The 24,231-nt window shown below is 39.2% G+C and overlaps 1 protein-coding gene across 2 annotated transcripts; it reads right to left on the reverse strand.

Moving 5' to 3' along the window:
• Window positions 1-37: 37 nt before the first annotated feature.
• On the reverse strand, window positions 38-19,772 carry lhfpl3 (LHFPL tetraspan subfamily member 3). Of its 2 annotated transcripts, none has more exons than XM_062066810.1 (4): window positions 18,761-19,772; window positions 4,359-4,589; window positions 1,040-1,098; window positions 38-960 (listed from the first exon to the last, which is right to left on the reverse strand). In XM_062066810.1, exons 1-3 carry the CDS (start codon window positions 19,191-19,193, stop codon window positions 1,076-1,078), a joined length of 687 nt encoding a protein of 228 aa, XP_061922794.1. In that variant the 5' UTR covers window positions 19,194-19,772; the 3' UTR covers window positions 38-960; window positions 1,040-1,075. The 2 variants fall into 2 exon arrangements, with proteins under 2 accessions (XP_061922794.1, XP_061922793.1); XM_062066809.1 differs by having other exon boundaries at window positions 42-963.
• Between the last annotated feature and the right edge of the window lie 4,459 nt (window positions 19,773-24,231).

The raw sequence follows: 24,231 nt of genomic DNA on the forward strand, positions 1-24,231 counted from the left end.
ATGAAGCCTGGAGGAATAGTTCTGCTTTAGGGTAAATACAATCCGTGTTTTCACAGTTATACATAATAGATTCACAGTATGAGTCTAATATCAGTAACCATTGCCATTGAAGTTAACTCAGTCATGCAAACGGGGAGTTGGGGGAGACAAAAACATGTGAAAGTAGTCAAAAGCTGTGTTTTAAGGAGACAATTGTTTATTCAGCTGTGCTGTTGAATGGTCCATGAAGCAGCAGATCTGTTATGGCCACAAGAGGGCGACATTGCTGCTTTTATGAAAAGACACCAGTGTTGTATTTATTGGACAAAACCAAAGCATCAGAAGTGAACGAAAGAGGTAGCATTCAGTGCTTTACCTGCTGTCTTTCTCATAATGCATTGCATGTAAGCTTTAGTACTCCCACAATACTGTCAGTCTCAGAACATAAACTGTATGGCACACACTAATACATTTTTTTTAAAATAAATAAGTCAAGTTAATTTTCTACAGTTGTACATCAAACATTTAAGTATAACAAAACATACATTTGTTCGCAGCTGTGCGCTCCGTTTTAGACCTCCAAATGAAAGGGCGATCTTGTTTTTTTTTGTTTTGATTTTTAAATATTAATCCAGAGCAAAGCACATTTTTTAAAACGAGTTTGTAGTTTGTTTTTTTGTTTTGTTTTTAAATATTAATCCAGAGCAAAACACTTTTTTGAAAACCAGTTTGTAGGTGAAGCCGTGTCCCATCCACATGGACCGATGTCTCATTTGGGACACAACATAAGGAAACTGCCCCCCAAAAAGCAGTTTCCGATCAATGAGACTCCTATTTTACAGATGGAATGTTCCGGGGGGAAAAAGTGCCCAGTCTTCCCCTTCTTTTTTTCGTGGACTAGGATCTTTTTCACCGGCATCAGCTCTGACCAGAAGAACACTGCAGCATCCTCAGGTGACGTCATGATGCTAGACTTTGGACCTGCTGAAAGACACTTTATTGTGAAATAATATATAAATCTGACTAGATTTTAAACAGGAAATTTAAATACACTTCTTACCTTTTTGCACGTGTGATACTACTGCTTTGCAGCACATTATATGGAATTGTTGCCACACTCTGGGGGAGAAAAGAGGAGAAAACGGTTAAAAGGTGGAAAGTACCACTGATGACCACTAGAGTGTAGTGTTTGGAATGGAATAATAGCTGTATCAGCCGTAAACATTATGACACTTGTTTTTTAAATAAAACATTAGTTAGTCTATGAAGGTTGTCAATCATCCAGGTCATTGTCATCTCAGGGCACTCAATCGATCGCAACTGGACTGTTTGGTTTGTCTTGGAAGAAGTGCTCATAGACTTAAATTGGTTAGATTAGCTTGGAAATAGTCTCTCCTATTTCTGGGGCTGAGTTTGTTGAGGTAGTTAAAAAGGCCACGGGGTTGGATGAGATCCGCCTGGAGTTCCTTAAGGCTCTGGATGCTGTGGGGCTGTCTTGGTTGACAAGACTCTGCAACATTGTGTGGACATCAGGGGCGGTGTCTCTGGATTGGCAGACCGGGGTGGTGATTCCTCTCTTTAAGAAGGGGAACCGGAAGATGTCTTCCAACTATCGTGGGATTACACTCTTCAGCCTTCCCGGTAAGGTCTATTCAGGTGTACTGGAGAGGAGTCTACGCCAGCTAGTTGAACTTCGGTTTCAGGAGGAGCAGTGTGGTTTTCATCCTGGTCGTGTAACTGTGGACCAGCTCTATACTCTCAGCAGGATCCTTGAGAGTGCATATGAGTTTGCCCAACCAGTCTACATGTATTTTGTGGACTTGGAGAAGGTATTTGATTGTGGTGGTCCGCTCCCTGTATGATCTGTGTCAGCTTGGTCCGTATTGCTAGCAGTAAGTCAAAACCTGTTTCCAGTGAGGGTTGGACTGCGCCATGGCTGCTCTTTGTCAGCAATTCTGTTCAGAAAATCTATGGACAGAATTTCTAGTCAGGGCGTTGAGCGGCGACTGTTTGGCAGCTGCAGGCTTAGGTCTCTGCTTTTTGCAGATGATGTGGTCCTGATTGCTTCATCTGGCCAGGATCTTCAGCTCTCACTGGATCGGTTCACAGCCGAGTGGGAAGCGACTGGAATGAGAATCAGCACTTCCAAGTCCCGAGTCTATGGTTTTCGCCCGGAAAAGGATGGAGTGCCATCTCTGGGTTAGGGAGGAGATCTTGCTCCAAGTGGAAGAGTTCAAGTACCTCGGAGTCTTGTTCACAAGTGAGGGAAGAGTGGATTGTGAGATCGACAGGCAGATCGGTGCAGCGTCTTCAGTGATGCGGACCCTGTATCAGTCCATCGTGGTGAAGAAGGAGCTGAGCCGGAAGGCAAAGCTCTCAATTTACCGGTCGAGCTACGTTCCCATCCTAACCTATGGTCATGAGCTTTGGGTTATCACGGGTACATTTGGGTGAAATTAGTTTCCTCTGTCGGTTAGCGGTGCTCTCCCTTAGAGATAGGGTGAGAGGCTCTGTCATTCAGGAGGAGCTCAAAGTAAAGCCGCTGCTCTTCCACATTGAGAGGAGTCAGATGAGGTGGTTTGGGCATTTGGTCAGAATGCCCCCTGGACGCCTCCCTCGGGAGGTGTTTAGGGCACATCTGACCGGTAGGAGGCCACAGGAAGAGCCTGGGAACGCCTCGGGATCCCTGAGGAGGAGCTTCGACAAAGTGGCTGGGGAGAGGGAAGTCTGGGCTTCTATTCTTAGGCTGTTGCCCTTGCGACCCGACCTCTGCTAAGCGGAAGAATATGGATGGATGGACAGTAATGCGCCTCCCCGCCACTAGTTAGCGTAGCGAATGTCACAGTGAAACTCGTAAGATCCGACCATTAGCTTATAGCTAGAGATGTACATATTTAGTTTTTCTAACCATTAGAAGGAAGAAACTAAATGCGGAGGACAGTGCTGAGAAGAACTGAATGATATTCATTGAATTTAAAAAATAATCATCAAAAACATGACACAGCGTGGAGCTAGCTAACTTGGTAAAGCAGTTGGAAGTTAGCACTGCTAGACTGCACCATACTGAAGCAGAATGAGTTGATAATGCCGGCCAAGGAAGTAGAAAATGTCTAAACGGCGGAAATGTATCAATAAAAATTAGACATGAAATAACACCCTTCCTTTAGTGCACAGATGTCAAAGTCAAGGCCCAGGGGCCAGCTCTGGCCCGCCACATCATTCTATGTGGCCCGCAAAAGCCTGGAAAAAATGGGTTTCAATAAAATACTTGTTTAATTTTTTTTACTAAATACATTTGTTCTTTCAATTTTGACAGAAAAAATGCATATTTTAAACTTCAATATTATCTGATCATGCCAATTATATTATTATATGCTGTATTGCAAAACTATTTTTGTGACATAAAAACAAATAGTTAAATATCTGCTTGTCACCTTTATTCATGATTTTAAAGCAAGATGTACATAAAAAAATCTAATAATCAAATGCATATGCATTTCAATTAATCATGATTAATCACAGGTTATTACCTGCATGCATAATGTCAATTAATTTTTAAAAAGCGGCCCTCTGAAAGCAGCGATGTGGCCCTCAATGAAAATGAGTTTGACACCCCTGCTTTAGTACTTTACAATCTTTTAATTCATTATAGTAACGCTGCCTGAGGCTGAACCTATCAGTGGCCATGATACTGAACAGCGCACTCTGATTGGTTACGTCTCCACTAGTGGCCAATACTACTTTAGTTTTAATATTTGAAGTTTATTTAGCATTTTCTATGCTTGAAAATGCTTAAATTAGACCAAAAAAATTGTACAATATGCTTAAAAAAAAAGAAGTTTAATCTGCGATGTGGTAAAGCCGCATTATTTGAAGCATGATGTGACAAGGGCCGATTCCTGAGGTACTACTGTACTATATTTGGGAACAATTGGTGGTTGTACTTGTTTGTGTATACGTTACACAATAGTTTTACTAAGAAAAAAAAAATAGTTGGCTCTCTTTCTGTTTTTATTTTTAACCGCAGCCCAATTAGGCACAAAGCTAGTGATTTCTTTGCAAAATAACCTTTCTGGTATGAATTATTTTCAACTAAATCCCTGATTTTAACCTCTGCTTGTTTGTTTCATCAAATAATGGCTGCGATTGAGTACCTGGATCACTCTGGCCTTCAATTAACCCTCAAAATGGCCGCCTTGTTGCCCTCCTTCATCTGTAGTCTCGCCTAGTCTTCTTTGGACGAGAAACGAAACAAAGCCAACAAAAGCGACCAGAAGGCGCTTCTCGTATGCAAATGAGTTTGTCTCAGGTGGATTTAGGTGCTTAATTGGCAGTGCCTCATTAGCATAAGCATCAATGTGGCGTCCTTTGTGTCTTACTGTCTACCAGCAGCTCTTCGGACATGAGGCTGTCCTGGCGGTTCCCCAGCACGAAGGCCAGGAAGGAGAGGATGAGGGCGTCCATGATGCCCATGATAGCCAGGATGTAGGCCCAGCGCACCGAACAAGCGCCCAGCGTGTATTTGTCTGTCTGCTCGCCGCACATACGCTTCACCTCGTCACTGTCCCAGCCGTCGGGGTAGATCATGCAGCCCAGGATGAGACACGTTCCTGCGGAGGGAAGGAAAGATGGAGAACTATCAGTCCAGCTTGGTATGTTCACTAGGTTTTGATTTTAATATATATATATAAATATATACAGTATACTGTGTATGTATATGTATATATGTGTATCTACACTACCGTTCAAAAGTTTGGGGTCACATTGAAATGTCCTTATTTTTTAAGGAAAAGCACTGTACTTTTCAATGAAGATAACTTTAAACTAGTCTTAACTTTAAAGAAATACACTCTATACATTGCTAATGTGGTAAATGACTATTCTAGCTGCAAATGTCTGTTTTTTGGTGCAATATCTACATAGGTGTATAGAGGCCCATTTCCAGCAACTATCACTCCAGTGTTCTAATGGTACAATGTGTTTGCTCATTGGCTCGGAAGGCTAATTGATGATTAGAAAACCCTTGTGCAATCATGTTCACACATCTAAAAACAGTTTAGCTCGTTACAGAAGCTAAAAAACTGACCGACCTTTGAGCAGATTGAGTTTCTGGAGCATCACATTTGTGGGGTCAATTAAACGCTCAAAATGGCCAGAAAAAGAGAACTTTCATCTGAAACTCGAAACTCTATTCTTGTTCTTAGAAATGAAGGCTATTCCACAAAATTGTTTGGGTGACCCCAAACTTTTGAACGGTAGTGTATATATGTATGTATATGTACTTGATTGATTGATTGATTGATAAGTTTATTGCCATCTTAAATAATTGAATCCATGTAATACTTTAAAAAGGCAAATGGATGGCACAAAAAGCCAAAAGGCTTGTTTCCATTGTGGGCCATTAAATATTAATCACATTTGATACATTCAATAATAAAAGATATATAACCTGTAACATGTATATAAAAAATTACATTAAAAAATGGATAAATGATGTACATATACACAGTATACATGTCAGGTGATTTGAAAAATGATATATACAAAAAATGGGGGTGGGGGGTATACAGTATGTACATGACACTAAGTACATCACTATGCACATGATTTTTTTGGTGTATTTATGTATGCATATGTGTATTTTTATATATATATATATATATATATATATATATATATATATATATATATATATATATATATATATATATATATATATATATATATATATATATATATATTCAACTGTAACTATATAATATTCTAAGAGTATAATAATATTAAATTAGACATTTAATACAATTTCTAGTTATTGACTAAATGTAATTTATTATTTTGATTTAATTTAAATATCACATAAGCTAATTCCGTCCAAATGTAAGTGAATTTTACATTTATATATTTTTTGTTTTAAATTTAAATACAATTTAAATAAATAATACCCCAAAACATTTATCTAAATCCTTAATTTTCGTTTAAAGAACTATACCGTTCAAGCTATGTTTCATTCAGTTTATAAGATTTATTATGCTTGCTGACGCGGCGTCAAAGTAGTTTTTTTGGATGGATGCTTCAAGTAGGAGGAGTGCGCCATCAATTTGATTGATGCTGGAGTGAAATTTACGATGTAATCACGTCTAAAAGGAAGTTGTGTCTGCGTGGACTTACATTGATATCTTAAGTGCTGCATTCATCATTTAGAAAGGGACATGTTTTGATCACACTCCAAGGTTAAACTTTTGTCAAAAAGTTAAATATGTTTAAAAATATGCCAAAAAGTTAAATTATATTTATATATATTATTTGTGTAGTTATACTTAAAATATAAAGTTGTACTACTGATGATGTAGCATTCAATGCTATGTAGAGCCCCATCACTTTAGTCTTATGCTGCCACCTAGTGGTGTGGATGATCTTACAGTTTCTTACAGGATGTTATTCATCAGTTTATTTTGGTTTTGTTCAACTCCCAAATTTCCCCTTTTCCAGTGTTCACTTGCATAACGTTTATTTTGTTTTTACTGCTTCCTCGCAAGCACACAGGAGAGGCGATTTTTAGCTCTTTTTTTGTTTGTTACAAGATTGATGCAGCCCTGAAAGTCTGATAAAAGTCATTAAACATTAACCTTTTTTTTTTTAAACTATTATTAATTGTTCAGCTTGAATCGTAATGAAAAACAGACCAAATAATTAGCATTTTTATGGTGTAGGACTCGGAGGAGGTCTTCGCTCTCGTGATGGCCTCCTTCGTCTTAACTTTCTTAAAGGAAGCCATCCTCACGTTGTGGGAGTGTGAAGATGGCGGGTAGGAGGAGGCGGTTGCTGTGGCAACGGAGACAGATACTCTCTTATGTATGGCAGTACGTGCTTGAAAGCAGCAGACATATAGAGGAAAATGGAGAGCACTCCTGTCACAGAGGATCTTTGACTAGCAGTAGGTGCGTAAAAACAACAGAAAACTGACCTTTGACAAGTAGTAGGTACTTAAAAACAGCAAAGTGCTCCTGTTATATAAAGGATCTTTGACTAGCAGTAGGTGCTTAAAAACAGCAGACATATGGAGGATATTTGACTACTCGTAGGTACTAAACATCAGCAGACACAAAGGATCTTTGACTGTATAGGTATACTTAAAAACAGCAGAGTGCTCCTGTTGTATAAAGAATCTTTGACTAGCAGTAGGTACTGAGAAACCGCGGCCTCAAAGGATCTTTGACTATATAGGTACATATAAACAGCAATGCGCTCCTGTAAGTACCTAAAAACAGCGGACAGAGACAGAAGTATCACTGACTAGTATTTTGTACTTCGAAACAACAGAGTGCTCCTGTTGTATAGAGGATCTTTTACCAGTAGTAGAAACTTAAAACAGCATAGTGCTCCTGTCACATAGATGACCTTTGACTAGCAGTAAGTACCTAAAAACAATGAACAAAGAGGATCTTTGACTATAGTATTTTGTACTTCGAAACAACAGAGTGCTTATAGAGGATCTTTTACCAGTAGTAGAAACTTAAAACAGCAGAGTGCTCCTGTCATATAGATGATCTTTGACTAGCAGTAAGTACCTAAAAACAACGAACAGAGAGGATCTTTGACTAGTATTGTGTACTTCGAAACAACAGAGTGCTCCTGTTGTATAGAGGATCTTTTACCAGTAGTAGAAACCTAAAACAGCAGACGTATAGAGAGGATCTTTGACTTTTGTAGTAGGTACTTAAAACAGCAGTGTTCCTGTTATATATATTTATCTTTGACGAGCAGGAGGTGTTTGAAAAACGCCCATGGAAAGAGGCTCTTTAACCAGTATTAGGGGCCTAAACAGCACTGTGTTCCTGTCACAGCGATGATCTTTGACTAGCAATACATTCTTCAAAACAGCACGAATATAGAGGATTTTTTACCCGTGGCTGCTACTTCAAAACGGCAGTGTTCCTGTTACATAGAGGTTTTTTGCCCCAGCAGTACATGCTTAAAAACAGCAGAGCGCTCCTGTCAAAAAGAGGATCTTTGACTAGTGTTTTGCTGTAGGTTTCGTCACCATCCCCCCCCCAACTGAAGGAGAAAGTTTCCACATATACCCTTCTTCTTACTTGTTAGCGCTCAGTTGTGTGTCAAAAGCGAGGAGAAGAAGGTATGAAAAGAGGACACGTTAGAAGTTAGCAATGTGAAGTGCAGCAAACCCTCCCCCCACCCCAAAATATATAAATAAAACAACTTGAAAGGGAGACGGTGAGGAAACAAGGACATGCGTTGAAACATTCACAAGAATCCGCCATAGGAAGTCATTAAGGCCGACATTAAGCAAGGTGCTTTTAATTTATTTGCAGGGCTGCAGATTTTTGATGTCTTCAGCCAACAGAGGACGAGGACATTGCGTGAGAAAAATAATTGAAATGGACAATAGTTTTCTTTGAAACGTATTATGCTTCAAATGCAGAATTTTGACGCGTCACAGGTCCCTTGTGTGGAGGACAGAGCAGGCAGCCTATTTAGTGACGCTCCCTTAGGATCTTAACCAACCAGCTGCTCTGCTTCTGCTGATTAGGAGCCTCATTAAGCTGCAGAGACCCCCAGAAAGACCTCGTTATTTCCCCGTCAAGACCCTGCTGTCAGGCAAGTGGACACACTATTATCATCATCATCATCTAATTTAAAGGGCACCTCAGTGGTACAACCAGAGGACCTTATCCAAGTTTAAGTCTACAAAATAAATACATAGAAAAAGAAATAGGGGTCTACATATACTTATTTTTATTTCAAATGTTCAAGTTTTAAAAAGTTTAAAGTAAATTTACAGATGGATCAATCTTCACCACACCCTAAAAGATTAATTATGATCAATTCAAGTGAAATAATAATGTATTTTTTATTGAAAAAAATATACTAACACTACAGCTGTCCTGATTGAATACTACTGGCACTAGTACAACTAATTGTAATAACACATTTAATCTATATAAGATTCAGTTTTTTTCTATTGCTTAAAACGATTTTTAATATTAGTCATGGAAAAGTTTAGGGAAACATACTTCAAAAATGCATTAATCATTTTGTATATGTTATGTATTTATGTAGAGTGTCTATATTACAATACATCTCCTTAATTAGTTGAATTCATCAGGTATTTTTGTGCATTTTTTATTTATTTATTCATTTTTGAAAAATGGGGAAAAGGGGTTTGAGACATAAGAATGTTATGATAATTTATATTTGGCTTTATCTTAAATATGTCTTGGCAAAAATTAGTTGGTAAGTTAAAAAATATTTGCAATATTTTTTTAATATGTATTTAATTAAAAATGTTCCCAATAAAATGTAGATGGTATTTAAATGTTTTTGTAATTATTTCAAAAATATTTATTAAAGTTATTCACTGTAGTTTTTCCTTATGTATTTACATTAAAAATGGTGCAATGTTTGAGGCTTCAGAATTGCATGATAGTTTATTGGTATGTTTACATCTAATTTAGCTGGTATTTAATTATTTTAAAAAAATAGTATTTTAAATATGTATATAACTTTTAAAATGTCAAATATACATCATATAATTTTGCTTTCATTAAAATGTTTATTTGCATCTAATTGTCAAATATATCAAGTAATTTCAAAAATTATTTATTATAATTTTTGTTAATATATGTTTAATTTAAAAAAATTGGGATCTTGGTGTTGAGGCTTCACCATTTTAAGATACATTAATTTAGGACTTTATTGAACAAACATACCCACATTTTCAGTGAGGCTCTCAATAAAAGGAAACATTGAAATAAGAAGAAAAAACAGTCTTGAATTTTTTTCCCCCAAACTTTGAAATTAAAAATTTTGCACTTACATGATAGGTGACAGTCATAATCAGAGGCAGAAGAAATGGCATAAACAGTAGTCTGTCCCAAATTGGGTTTATTTAAAGTCTCGGTTTGTGTCTCCACAGTCAAAGTGGTGTTAAAAAAAAAAAAAAAAAAAAAGGTATTATAATTTATATTTATTTAATCTAAAAAATAGGGGAGAAAACTCAAAAAAAGTGTTTGAGTCTTGAGAATTTTATGATTTTTGCATATTTGGCTTTATTTAAAATACTTTATCCCGTTGCATGCTAAATTTTAGCTGGTATTTTTTATTTTTTTATTATCCGTTTTTATCATCTACATTTATTGTGAAAGCTTACCTTTTGTCAGCTCTTTTTTGTCAATATGCATTTGCTGTTGATAAACGCACCAACCTGCCATCTTTGCAACTAGCGCTCCCCACAGGACTGGAGTGGAACATCTCCTACATTTAGCACTGGCTTGTTTTTATTTTAAAGTAGTTTCCAGTTTAAGCTCTCAGCAACAATGTTACTGCAATCTCAACCCCTAATAAATCTGATTAAAAAAATACATATTTTATAATTTCTATGCATTTTAATTAACCAATGCCATAATTTCTTTGGTGTGTCTTTGTTTGCTGGCAGCATAGTTGCTGAACATCACCTCTGTATGCTATTTCCACTTCTGCCTCTGAGGTGTGAAAATCACCTGCAGTGCCATCGTTAGATCCCCGCCCTGACGACGCCACAATCCAAACTGCCAGTCCTGCGTGTAGCCCTGAAAACATGCTAATGTGCTAACGGCTAAAGTGGCGCTTTGGCTGATGTTTAAAAATGGAATATATAATCACGGCTCAGACAACTTGTGCAGTCCTAGAATCTAGGTTGTGTGTTCTATTTGCTGCATTTATTCATTTTAAATGTTTTAAATATATTTAGTTATTGACTAGTTTGGATATCGGCCGCCATTCCGTGACCTCACAGTGAGCGTGCACGTTTCCTGTCAAATTGTTAGCGCACGTTAATGTCAACGGCCTCCTCTGGCTAAACCTGATTTGCAGGCTGCTGACAGTTCGTCCCGGCGACCTCCATCTGCACCGTGTCGTCTTCATCCCGCCCATAAAACATCCCCTTTGACGGACACCTTGTTTATTTGTCTCCTGGCAGCCATGTTTGTGTTGTTTATTGACTTGAGCTCAGCAACCTGTCAATGACAGAGCTAAGGAGAAGTCACAGATTGGTTACTGCGCCTTTAAATCCTCATTAGTGAAAGCAGGTGATCCACTTTAATCCTCACAATTGGTCTGTGGTCCTGATCCGAAGAGACCCGATGACTCCCTGCTGACATGGATTTTAAATGTGCCTCCGTCAACAATTTTCTCTTGTTTCTACAGAATGAGTATAATAGAATAAGCTTTTATTTTCATTGCACATTCATTAAGAACAACGAAATTGTGGAATATTCATGGCGGAAGCTGCCATGTAAGACGCTAACCTCGAGAGGTGGGAATCTTTGGGCGCCTCACGATTTGATTACGATTCAAAAGCTACGATTAAACATATTGATGCTTCTTTAATTTCTGTATATGGATGCAGTTTTACATTTGTTTTCGTTTCTCTAAATAAGCGTTTATCATTTGCAACTTTTAAAAACAGTGCATTTGTAATGAAAAACAGATACCTTCATTATCTTTACATTTACTAAATTCATGGAAATGTCTGCAAAACTGGAACATAAGTGCCCTAAAATAAAGGAGCTGGTCGGCTCTCTCATTTAGGTGGCTCGCTGCAGTCAGACAAACTTTAGTTTACTTTACTTTATTTACAATGAATAAATCTATTATCAATTATTGATGTTTACGAATCGATTATATAATCGTCCATGACCAAATTGCATCTAAAAATATATTATTTCCCCCACCTCTACTAACCACCACCCATCAGGAGAAGGGTTTGGTGTCTTGCTCAAGGACACATCGACATGAACTCGCAAGACCGGGATCGAACCCGTTACCCTCCACTTTAGCCACTGAGCCAAGCCGCCCCACTTTTCTGTGCTAAAACACTTCATCTGATTCCTGAGTGACTTCATTATTTCATTTTCTACTGCATGTTGTGTTTGGAGGCAAGCCTTTATTCTAATAGGATTCAGAATTCTTTATATTCTGAAAAAAAAAAAAATCTGAAAAAAAAGTCAGAAAAAATTTACTTTCTTTAAAAAATATTAGTTTTTTAAAATTAAAAAAATATATATTTATCTTCCTTCTAGTAAAATGACAACATATACATTCAACTTTTTTTTACAGAAAAGAATGTTCAACTTTTTTTTTTAATTACTTTTTTCATTTCAAATATATGTACTAGTGGTTAGAGTGTCCGTCCTGAGATCGGTAGGTTGTGAGTTCAAAACCCCAGCCGAGTCATACCAAAGACTATAAAAATGGGACCCATTACCTCCCTGCTTGGCACTCAGCATCAAGGGTTGGAATTGGGGGTTAAATCACCAAAAATTATTGCTGGGCGCGGCCACCGCTGCTGCCCACTGCTCCCCTCACCTCCCAGGGGATGATCAAGGGTGATGGGTCAAATGCAGAGAATAATTTTGCCACACCTAGTGTGTGTGTGACAATCATTGGTACTTTTTATGTTTGTCACTTGCAACTTTTTTTCTTGCAAAACAAATGTTTTGGTAAACATGTACATGTTTCATTCTTTTATAATTCTGCCCTTTTTTTCCGGAAAAAAAACCTTACAAGCTTGTTGTACCATCATACAGCTTTTTTGTAATGAAGAAAAGGAATCAAAATGTTTTATAATACATCTTAAAACTGTGCTATTCTTCTTGTAAGACTTTTTGTCTAAAATGTATTACATTTTCTCAAACAAATATAACTTTTCTTAAAAAAAAATACACTTATTTTTCCTTAATACAAACCTTACATAAAAAAAAAAAAACGTTGGGTTTTTGTTGTTGTTTTTTTTACCTGAGAATAAGACATTTTAGGTATAAAAATAAACAGGGTGTCCAAAAATTGTCTTTACAATTGTGCAAAGTCAGTTGATAAGATGTTTAATAAAGTTTGTGATCACATTGAAATGGTGTCTAATGTATTCTGTTCCATTCCATTGCCACAATTGAACCATTAATGACTTTATAGCAAATCCAGTTAACAAATATTGTCATCTGCTTTTGTTATAAATGTTTAAAATTGTGAAGAGACTTTATGGATAGGATGTACATTTTTATTATGGGAAAAATAACTTTTATAACGTAAACATATATGATTTAAAAAATAATAATAAATATTATTTTTATTATTAATAAGATTACTGTTTCCTAAATAACATGTTTATGTATGTATGTATAGTATACATATATAAATTGTATATACAGTATATGTTTTTCAAAGTCTTTCCCTTAAATATACAACTTTATTCTCTTATTTTTGCATTTTTTTTAACTGCTAAAACAAATTCATTTCACAGAATTGTTTTTTTTTTTTAAGTTTAAATTATGCAGATTAAGTCTTGGGAAAAACATATTTTTTCAGGTAAATATATTATTATACTTTTCACAACATGAAAATTGTAAAAAACTTTTTCTAAACCATTTCAGTGTGGCTCGAACACTCGATACAAAATAAATACATGTCTCCGATATCGATGCTGGAAAAATGCTTGTTAATCACAACAATGACTTTCCGTTAAGGAGGACCAACGTTAAGCTATATTTTCTCCTGCTAATTATTGCTGCTGACATTTTTCTTTTTCTTTTTTGCATGTAAATGACAGTGTATGTCTTAATGGCTGTAAACTTGCGAATTCAGCAGTTATAGTCTCATATGTGAAGGAAAGAGAGCTTTGAGAGCAAGTTTTTTTGTCTGAAGAAGTTGTTCTCACAAGTTGTGTTCTCACACTTGATTTATGGAGATATATAGATATATTTATTTATGTATATACTGTACTGATTTATGGTGCTTGATAGAGGGAGTCCTCTACTGATTGAGCTATCAATCTGGTCCATTCTTCCACTATCTTTGATTAGAAAACAACAACAAATGCTATGATTTATTCTCTTTTTTTCTTTCTCTGATGGTTTCTTTTGTCAGGAAAATATTTATATAAAACAGATTGGGTATCAACACTTTTTTTTATCCAGTTCGTCAAAAAAAATGTAATGAGATTACACCAGCTTGACAATAACCTGTAAAAAAATGTGTTTTAACTGAACATATAGTAACTTCTTGTTGTTTTTAAAAAGGCTGTTTTTAAGCGTATGATACCTAAATACAGTAAGCTTCTGAAAACAAACTGTATCCCTCATCCATTTTTAAAGAAAATGAGTTACAAATGTGCAATCTGTATCAGATCTGGTTTGATAATACTCAGCTTACATTAGACCAGATTTGATTACAAAAACAACAATTCTTAGGGTGGTGGGGGTTTTTTAGATAGTAGCTGGCAGTTCAGTTGCCAAAATGTTATTGTAAAACCAAAACTGCTACCTTTTTTCCATTCACAGTAATGCACTGTAAAACCAACCGTGTATTTTTACGGTAAAACCCTGGCAGCTCAGTTGCCAGAATCTTACTGTAAAAATAACAGTAGTATTGTAATGTTTTTGGATTTACAGTATTTTTGGTGTAAAAACTACTATAAATTTTACGGTGTGTCAGTTTAGTCGCCAGAATTGCACTGTAAAAATAAAAGTGGTACTGTTTTTCAATAGCAGGGTTGCATATGACGTCACATCCGTTTTTCTTCTTGGCGGCTTAATTCACACGATGGCCAAGCAGCTTGTGAGAGTGAGTGTAGAGTTTGAGCAGAAAATGCCGTCTTGCTGTTCAGTTCTTGGGTGTTCCACTCATTCAAATACAGAGGTAGGAAATAGCTTTCATAGAGTCCTGAAAGAAGTGGTTCATAAAGGTTATAAAGTCAGAGAAAAAACGAAAGTGTCGAAGGAAATGGCTCTTAAAAATATCACTTTCATCATCTTGTGGAATACAATCAGACCGCTTGTGTCTGCAGTGATCACTTTGTAAAATATTTGTTAGAACTTTTGATTTGATTGACAAACTTTCTGTGATGCAATCAAGTTTATTCTCTACTACATTAGTAGTGTTTGAGAGCAGAACTAAACGTAAAGAAAAGACAATAAATCGCTTTTGTTTTTTGTGTTCTTTTGTGGTAGCTATATGCCTAAATATAACTACAAAGAGTTGGTTGTGCAAATAAACTAACGTCATGTTAAGTCCGAGTAATAAATATTGTGATTGATGGTCCAATCTACTGTATGTTTGTTGTTTTTCATAGCAAAAACTACAAGCTTAGTTGTTGTTGTTATGCAGGAAAACCAAGTGCTTTATTTGACACGGATGACCACATTATAGCATCTTTGGTGATATTTGTTAGCATCAAGAAAATCTCCTTAATAGTATTAAGTAGATGAAGACATGTCTTGTACGCTCAACAGCATGTACTGAATCTTTTGATATCACTAGCAAACATTGCTGAACAGGAACAGGAACAGCTAAATGGTACAAAATATACTTTACATCATAAAAACAACTGCAGACATGAATTGTAGATGAGACTAATATTTGTAGCAGGAAATCAGCTGCAAACAAACATATCCTTTTTCTCATTAGCGTCACGATCACAGCACACTGTAAAAAAAATAAAGTTTTCAAGGCAACATTTACAAGTTGAGATAAGAGTTATGTCAACTCGGATCTTCTTGTCAGTAATATCACATATGATCACAAGTTAATATCACATATGATCACAAGTTAATATTCCATATAATTTGTGGATTTATTATTTTGTAAAAGTCAATATCTAAATTCCATTTAAAGCAGCACAAGTTAATATCACATATGATCACAAGTTAATATCACATATGATCACAAGTTAATATTCCATATGATTTGTGGCTTTATTCTTTTGTAAAATGGACCAAACTCGCCACAAAATTAACTACAACAAGATAGATTTTTCAAAAAGGATTTGAAAGATCCGAGTTGACATAACTCTTATCTCAACTTGTAAATCTTAGTTAAGTCAACAATAGTAGTCAAAAGTTGAGAAAACGCAAAAATCTTGTTGCATCATGTTGCCTTGAAAATTTGCATTTTCTCAACTTTTTTTTTTTTTACAGTGCTGCAGCCCGGCACTCATCGTGTCAATCAAATACAATCTTATACGATGCACAAATATATCCAACTTTGTCTTCTACCGATTAATGCTTATTTTGTGGACCCCTCCAGATGTAAAGACATGATGTGCCTCCAATCTTTTCTTCTCTAAATACCCCGAGTGTCAAGAGAAGCCCAGACTTCCCTCCCCCCAGACACTTGGCCCAGCTTCTCCCGGAGAATTCTGAGGCGTTCCCAGGCCAGCCGGGAGACATAGTCTCCCCAACTGTGGTCTACCGGTCGGACATGCCCTAAACACCTACCCAGGGAGGTGTTCTGACCTGATGCCCAAACCTCATCTGGCTCCTCTTGATGTGGAGGAGCAGCGGCTTTACTTTGAGCTTCTCCAAAATGACAGAGCTTCTTACCCTCTCTCTAAAGGAGAGCCCCGCCACCCGACGGAGGAAACTCATTTCAGCCGCTTGTACCCGTGATCTTGTCCTTCCGGTCAGAACCCAAAGCTCATGACCATGGGTGAGGATAGGAACGTAGATCGACCGGTAAATTAAGAGCTCTGCCTTCCGGCTCATCTCTTTCTTCACCACGACAGATCGATAAAGGATCCCCATCACTGCAGACACCGCCTGTCGATCTCACGGTCCACTCTTCCCTCACTCGTGAACAAGACTCCGAGGTACTTGAACGCCTCCACTTGGGGCAAAATCTCCTCCCCAACCCGAAGATAGCACTCCACCCTTTACCGAGCGAGAACCATGGCCTTGGACTTGGAAGTGCTGATTCTCATCCTCGTCGCTTCACACTCAGCTGTGGACCGATCCAGTGAGAGCTGCAGATTCCGGCCAGGTGAAGCCAGCAGGACCAAAGATGTTTACGGTAAAACACTGGCAGCTCACTTACTAGAATCTTACAGTAAAAATGACAGTAGTATTGTATTGATTGATTTAGAGTATTTCGGAGTAAAAGCGACTGTAAATCTTACGGTTAAAAAAAAACCAGTCAGCAGTTGCCCGAAAGTGAAAAATAAAAGTGGTACTGTTTGTCGATTTATAGTCATTTGGTGTAAAAACCAGTGTACATTTTACATTAAAATTCAGGCGACTGAGCTGCATCCATAAAAATCTAATTTTTTTTTACATTGTTTAAGTTAGTTACAAATGTGCATTCTGGATCAGATCTGGCTTGATAAGAAGTTATATTCCAAAAATATATATTTTGGGGGGGGTGTAGTAAAGAATGCATCGTAGAGCGTTTTCTATTCGGGCTCCAGTACTCTGGCCGTGCCAGCAATCGGAGTGTTGCTGGTTACTGGGGTTCAATCCCCACCTTCTACCATCCTAGTCACGTCCGTTGTGTCCTTGGGCAAGACACTTCACCCTTGCTCCTGATGGGTGCTGGTTAGCGCCTTGCATGGCAGCTCCCGCCATCAGTGTGTGAATGTGTGTGTGAATGGGTGAATGTGAAAATAGTGTCAAAGCGCTTTGAGTACCTTGAAGGTAGAAAAGCGCTATACAAGTATAACCCATTTATTCATCATTTACTGTGGAATGCCCTCCCGGTAACAGTTAGAGATGCTACCTCAGTAGAAGCATTTAAGTCTCATCTTAAAACTCATTTGTATACGCTAGCCTTTAAATAGACCCCCCTTTTAGACCAGTTGATCTTCCGTCTCTATTTCTGCTCTGCCCCCCTCTCCTGCGTGGAGAGATTATTAGGTGACCACAGGTTATTAGGTGACCACAGTCGGGACCCGTGGTGGACCACTCATCTGTGCATCAGTTGGGGACGTCTGACCTGTCTCCACTCAAGATGATCTCCTGCGGGCCCTACTATGGACTGGACTCTCACACTATTAATGAGATCCACTCGAAGTCCATTGCACCGGTCGCCCGGGGGTGGGGGGGGGGTGCTGCGGACATGGGTACGGCCTGGTGTGAGATTTACACCTTCTCCCCCGGATTTTCCAAAAATCGACAACATTCTTCTTGGGACCATTTTTCAATCTGAGGTAGTTCCAAAAAGAAGCTTCAGGAAGGCGGCGGCGGCCGACCTTACAGTAAAGCAGTTTGATTGGCAACTGTGCTACCCATAACCACCCCCCAGAAAGATGGCTCTTTCAGATTGATGAAAGAGCCATCAATCTGTCAATCCTTTCCGTGTCCGGGCCAGATAAGGCCATCACAACTTTGAGTGTTTCAAAGTTGTGATGTCGTGATTCATCTGTCCAAACATCATAATCATTTTCTCTACAAAAATATGATAAAATCTAGTTAATTCAGTTTCTCACTGTGGCCATTGGGTTGAGTTTTTATTGCCAATGATGTGGGATCTGAGCCGAGGATGTCGTCGTGGCTTGTGCAGCCCTTTGAGACACTCGTGATTAAGGGCTATATCAATACACTTTGATTGATTGATTGATTGCTCTGAATATGAGAAATTGCATTCCATTCAAATGAAAATTAGTGCGCACACTGTAAAATATGTTGTAAATTCACACCAAATGACTAACTAATGTTTCTTTGACAGTCAATTTACTGTGAAATACCAATAAAAAGCTGTGAAATAAGTGTATTATTGTACATTGTATTGTTACAATTTGATGTGTGCAAAAAATACTGTTATTTTATGTTGTAAAAACCGGGTATTTTTTTTATAGTGCATGTATACAATCTGGATCGATTTGAAATTCTGATCACTAGGTTAAATCGTTCATATTTAATAGTATTTTATGAAGTGATCTATATCTGAGTGTGTGTGTGTATGGATTCATTGTGCCCAAAGTGGATCGTTTTGAGGTGATGCCGCTCCATCCGCGTCTTACCTGCAGCCAGCTGCATCCAGCCGCAGATCTTGTAGACGGTGCCGGTGCTGCAGAAGAAGAAGAGGGCGAAGCAGCCGATGCAGCTGAGCACCAGCGCCATGGACATGCCGATGAAGAAGGAGGCGGCCTTGAACGCACCGGACGGGATGCTGGCGAACTCGGCGAAGCTGCCCTGGCACGTCAGGTCCCGGGACAGGCCGCTGCCGATGCAGTAGTGGAAGAGGCCGAAGTAGCCGGCCTGCGGCGTGTCGGCGCCGTCTCCGATCCAGTAAGGCTGGATGAAGCACACCACGTTGACGATGGCGAAGAGGATGGTGAAGATGGCCCACAGCACGCCGATGGCGCGGGAGTTGCGCACGTAGTTGGTCTGGTAGATCTTGGCTGCCTCCGAGGCGGGGAGCATGGTGCCGGTGCTCGGAGCACCCGGGACCATCCTCGTCCTCCGGGCGGACTGAAGGGACTCTAACCCCGGTTAGAGACGCTCGCATACACCGCCGCTGTTTTACACGCCTCCTTTTTCTTTTTAGTCCAGCGTGACTTCCTTCACTCTCCTCGCCGCCTGCGTGGACGCTTCGACGTGCTCTCCTCTCATCTCTCTCGGCAGAGACAAAATGTTCTGCAAAAATAAAACATATGCAAGCAACAGCGTGTGTTCGCAAGTAAAAAAAAAATAAAAAAAAATAAATGTCTCTCCAAGCAAAGTCTGGGGATGAGCGCGCGACGCTTGCACTACCCACTGAACACAGGCGTGGATAATTCAGGGCTAACCCACATCCCTTTTAATCCCTGTCTGACGTGGAGCATATTATACTGTGCGTGCGTGTGCGTGTGTGCGTGTGTCGCGTGCGCTTGCAATACAAAAATAGATGTGCATATATCGCTCAAATGGTCACATTTCACATAAACTAATACAGAACGTTATTTATTAAAAATTAGATTTTACATGCATTTTGCACACAACAGCAACGTCAGAATTGAATAATAACGCCTCGATTTTTGTAGGGATATTAAACCAGTAAGAAAACTTCATTACCCAGAATCCTCTACGAATTGATTGATTGATTGATTGAGACTTTTATTAGTAGGTTGCACAGTGAAATACATTCCGTACAATTGACCACTAAATGGTAACACCCGAATAAGTTTTTCAACTTCTTTAAATCGGGGTCCACTTAAATTGATTCATGATACAGTACTATCAGATATATACTATCATCATGACCGCCATAACCACAACACCAGGGGGTGCTCCACTAACCACGTTAAACCCAGATTCCGAACTAACAAAGGTCTTAACTCATTCTCTTTCTATGCCACATCAATGTGGAATGCGCTCCCAACAGGTATAAAAGAAAGGGCATCTCTATCCTCCTTCAAACCCGCAATAAAAGTTCACCTCCAGGCAGCTACAACCCTAAACTAACACCCTCCCCGGATTGCTAATAATCAAATGTAAACAATCAAATGCAGATTCTTTTTCTTATGCCTTCTGATCTCTCTCTCTCTCTCTCTCTCTCTCTCTCTCTCTCTCTCTCTCTCTCTCTCTCTCTCTCTATGTCCACTACTTGATGTCCATACCCCCCCCCACCCCCCCCCTCCCTCCACACCCCTGATTGTAAATAATGTAAATAATTCAATGTGATTATCTTGTGTGATGACTGTATTATGATGATAGTATATATGATAGTATATATCTGTATCATGAATCAATTTAAGTGGACCCCGACTTAAACAAGTTGAAAAACTTATTCGGGTGTTACCATTTAGTGGTCAATTGTACGGAATATGTACTTCACGGGTCACGCGGTATACAGGGGCGGATTAAGAAATTTTGGCCCCCTGGGCCTGACATGGTCTTGGCCCCTCAACCCCCCGCGCGTGTGGGCGCACACACACGCACGCACTATGCAAGAAATACTGTATACTGTGAACAGACATGCACACTGTACTGTACAGAAGAGTGCACATACTGCACACACACTATTAGGTATACCACACAGACACTGACAAGCACAGGTTTCACACAGACACAGGGGGAGGGGATAAATGGCCTAAAAATAAACATTTTTGAAAATGATTACGCCCACTTCAGTGATGGTGCATTGGGTCATTTGAGAGATATTATGTATTGGAAGTTGGTAGCTATCATGAAATAAACCCCCCAACCCACCCAAAAAACTAAATCGGACATGATTTTTGCCCCCTTTTCCTCCCTTCTATCATTAAAAATAAAATAATATCTTAGGAAAACACATTGGCATAACGGCAGCTGTGCAGCAAATTGAGGCTCAAAGTCTGTATCTATTTGTGGTTAAGCTTGAGGAGAAGGAGAAAGGTAAAATGATAACATGCATCGGAGAGCACCACAAAGAAAGGTGTAGGCCAGTTCATGGTACATGGGCTGCATGCAGGTCAAGATAGCCCATTTCCAAGAATGCTATAGTGGCTGGACAGGCACTGGACATGTCCTGAACTCAGTGTCAGACGTGGCTGCCGAATACTTGGATGAAGTGAAGCAGCTGACAGATCTCATGCTGCCCCATCTGAAGACTGTCCTGGCCAGGCAGAGGATGGATGAGGAGACCTTCCCAATGGACCCTGTCAGTGAACAGGCTAGTAACATTGATGGCACCCCTGTGCACAACATTGGGATGGAGAGACAATGTGGCAAGGTGGACTACAAACTGAAGAAGTTGGGCACACTGAACGCAGTCAATAGGTCAATAATTTTACAGAAGAGCCAGGAGCTTCAGAGGTTTCAAGGCAGCAGCACAAGCAAAAAGGGAGGTTGAACTCAACTGGAGTAAATTCATGAAGGCAAAATTCGAGAGTAGGGCAGATGAGAAACAAGAGATGGCTCAAAGAAAGGAGAGTAAGAGACTAGACATGCTGGACACACTGAAATCTTTTGATGGCCCCTTCACGATAGTGGGGAAGTTGAAAAGTTCCTTGTGGATGAAAGTCTGCACAAGAATGCAAAGCTGCAGAGAATGAAGCTTGAGGTTCAGTTTGCCAGAGAAAGCACCAAGCTTCTGCCTAAAGTCAATCCTATCTTCACAATCCAGGTGACACTTCCCAGAAATGGCAAAAGTGCAATTCTCCAAGTCATAATGGATACTTAGAATTTTATGGTGGTGGTAAGTATTCATGAAAACAGGTAGCCTAACATTAGTGAATGGGTGAATTCTGGAAATAACCTAAAAATCTTACACAGTGCACCTTTAAGCAAGGGGTTTCTTTCGTGCTTTCAATTTTGCAAAATCATCCACCACATCATTGAAGTCCAACTCTCTTGTCAGCTCACTCTCAATTGCCATTAGAGATAACGCATTTAATCTTTTCTGAGTCATTCTTGTGCGCAGCTCATTTTTTACTCTTGACAAAAGAGAGAATGAGCGTTCTCCCTCACAGTTACTGACCGGTAGAGTGAGAAAAATCTGTAGCGCAATGTATGTATTAGGAAACGTAGGCTGTAGTCCAAAATGTATTATTGTTTTGAGCAGTCCTGAAGGGGTCCTCTCCTCATCAGTGTTGTTGAGCTGTATAAAAGATTTGAACTGTATAAGCTCCTGTCCAAGACTTTCATTGAGGTCAGATGGGTATGATTCAGTGAGAATCTTGGCCTTGTGAAGGACTGAAGCATTGGACTCTGTATCCAAAGAGAAAAGGACACTGAACAAATTGTTCAGATGTTTGTAGGCCTCCAGACGGTGATTAAGGCTTGAACTCAGTTGATCAATAGAGGCAATAAATGTCTCTATTTGAAACAGTTGCCTTCCCTCAAGCACAACATCTGGGGATGCTGATTCATCAGCAAACTTTTTACGTTTCCTCGTCCGTTCAGCCCTGTAAGATGGGGTGCCACCCAACATGTTTAAGGCTTTCTGCTCAAAATGATCAAATAGATCTCTTTGGGAGAGAACAAAGGTGTGCAGAGATTCCAGCAATCTAACTGCTGTACCAAGGTCCATGTCTGCTTTTTGAAGTTGCAGACTTGTGGCCTGAAATCTGGACAGAACAGTGTCCCAAAAGCCTGCCATGAAGGCCATCTCAAGTGAATCCAGCTTCCGCACTAGACTGTCAGCTTCAGTTCGTGTGTCTCGTTTCTCTGTGTCATCAGTGGAAATAACCTGTAGTGCTGCTTTTATTTTACTGTAGTTCTGCCACAGTGCTTTGGTAGATTCTGCACGGCAACTCCAACGCGTGTTGGATAAAGCTTTAAGTGTGAGATCTATGTTGGAATTGCCAAATACCCTGTCCCATCGGTGTGTGGATGCAGTTGTGAAGTTGTAAATAGACTGAATCAAGTCAAAATACTTAGAGACTTCATTTCCACATCTGTCAATGCTGTTGACTCCCACCAAATTCAAAGAGTGAGCTGCACATGGAATATAGTGTATTAATGGGTTGCTTTTCTTTAAGTGAGCCTGCAACCCATTATACCTCCCTGACATGTTGCTGGCATTATCATAAGCCTGCCCCCTGCAATTTGACAGCTCTAACCCTAGATTTTCCAACACAGACATGACACAGTTAGCCAAACTTTCACCTGTATGGCTAGTAATGGGCTCAAAACCCACAAAGCGTTCAACAACACTGCCCTCTTTGCTAACAAAACGGAATATGAATGTCAATTGGTCCACATGAGATAAATCTGGGGTTGAATCCACAATGATAGAGTAGTATTTGCTTGCTTGCAGTTCATCTGCTATAGCCTGTTTGGTTTTTGCACCCATCAATTCAATGAATTCCTCACAAATGGTGGAGGACAGATATGAGGTATTACCTCGACCCATCTGCCCAAACTTTCTGATGTGATCCTTTAGAAAGGGATCAAATTCAGCCAGGACCTCCAGAATACCAAGGTAGTTCCCATTGAGAGGAGACCCTAACGATTCATTTTTACCCCTAAATGCAAGGCCCCTTTCTGCAAGGAATTTAATGACTGCAACAACTCTTTGTAACACCTGCCTCCAATAGCTGCTCTCTGCCTGAAACTGTTTGAACAGGTCTGCATCAACTGTGGCACCTTTGGCGCGGTTCAAGACTGCTTGCATGCAGGTTATGTGCTCAGCACTTCGCTCATGTTCACCAAATCTTTCTGAGTGTTTCCAATCACAATAGCCTGTCACAAAAGAATGCGTTTTTGGGGAAAACAGTTTGCATGCAAAGCAGTAAACATTACCAGTAGAGGGAGAGTACATCAGCCACTCTCTTTGTACTCGTTGTCCATTGGGCAAGTGTGAAGTAAAATGTTCATTGTTTAGGCATCGGGTTTTGCCTCCTAGCCCACTGTTCCTCACAGAAGCTGGATAATGGCTGTGACGGTTGTGAAATGATTTTGCACCTCTTTGAATAAGAACTTCCTTCATTGACTCAGTGAGGGTCTCAGCCCATTTAGCGGGATCACTAGGTAGAGTTGTCACTGTAGATGGTGTTGAAGAAAGATTCAGCTCATTTTCTATGCTGTC

The sequence above is a fragment of the Entelurus aequoreus genome, linkage group LG12, assembly GCF_033978785.1.
Source record: "Entelurus aequoreus isolate RoL-2023_Sb linkage group LG12, RoL_Eaeq_v1.1, whole genome shotgun sequence".
NCBI classification, from domain to species: domain Eukaryota; kingdom Metazoa; phylum Chordata; class Actinopteri; order Syngnathiformes; family Syngnathidae; genus Entelurus; species Entelurus aequoreus.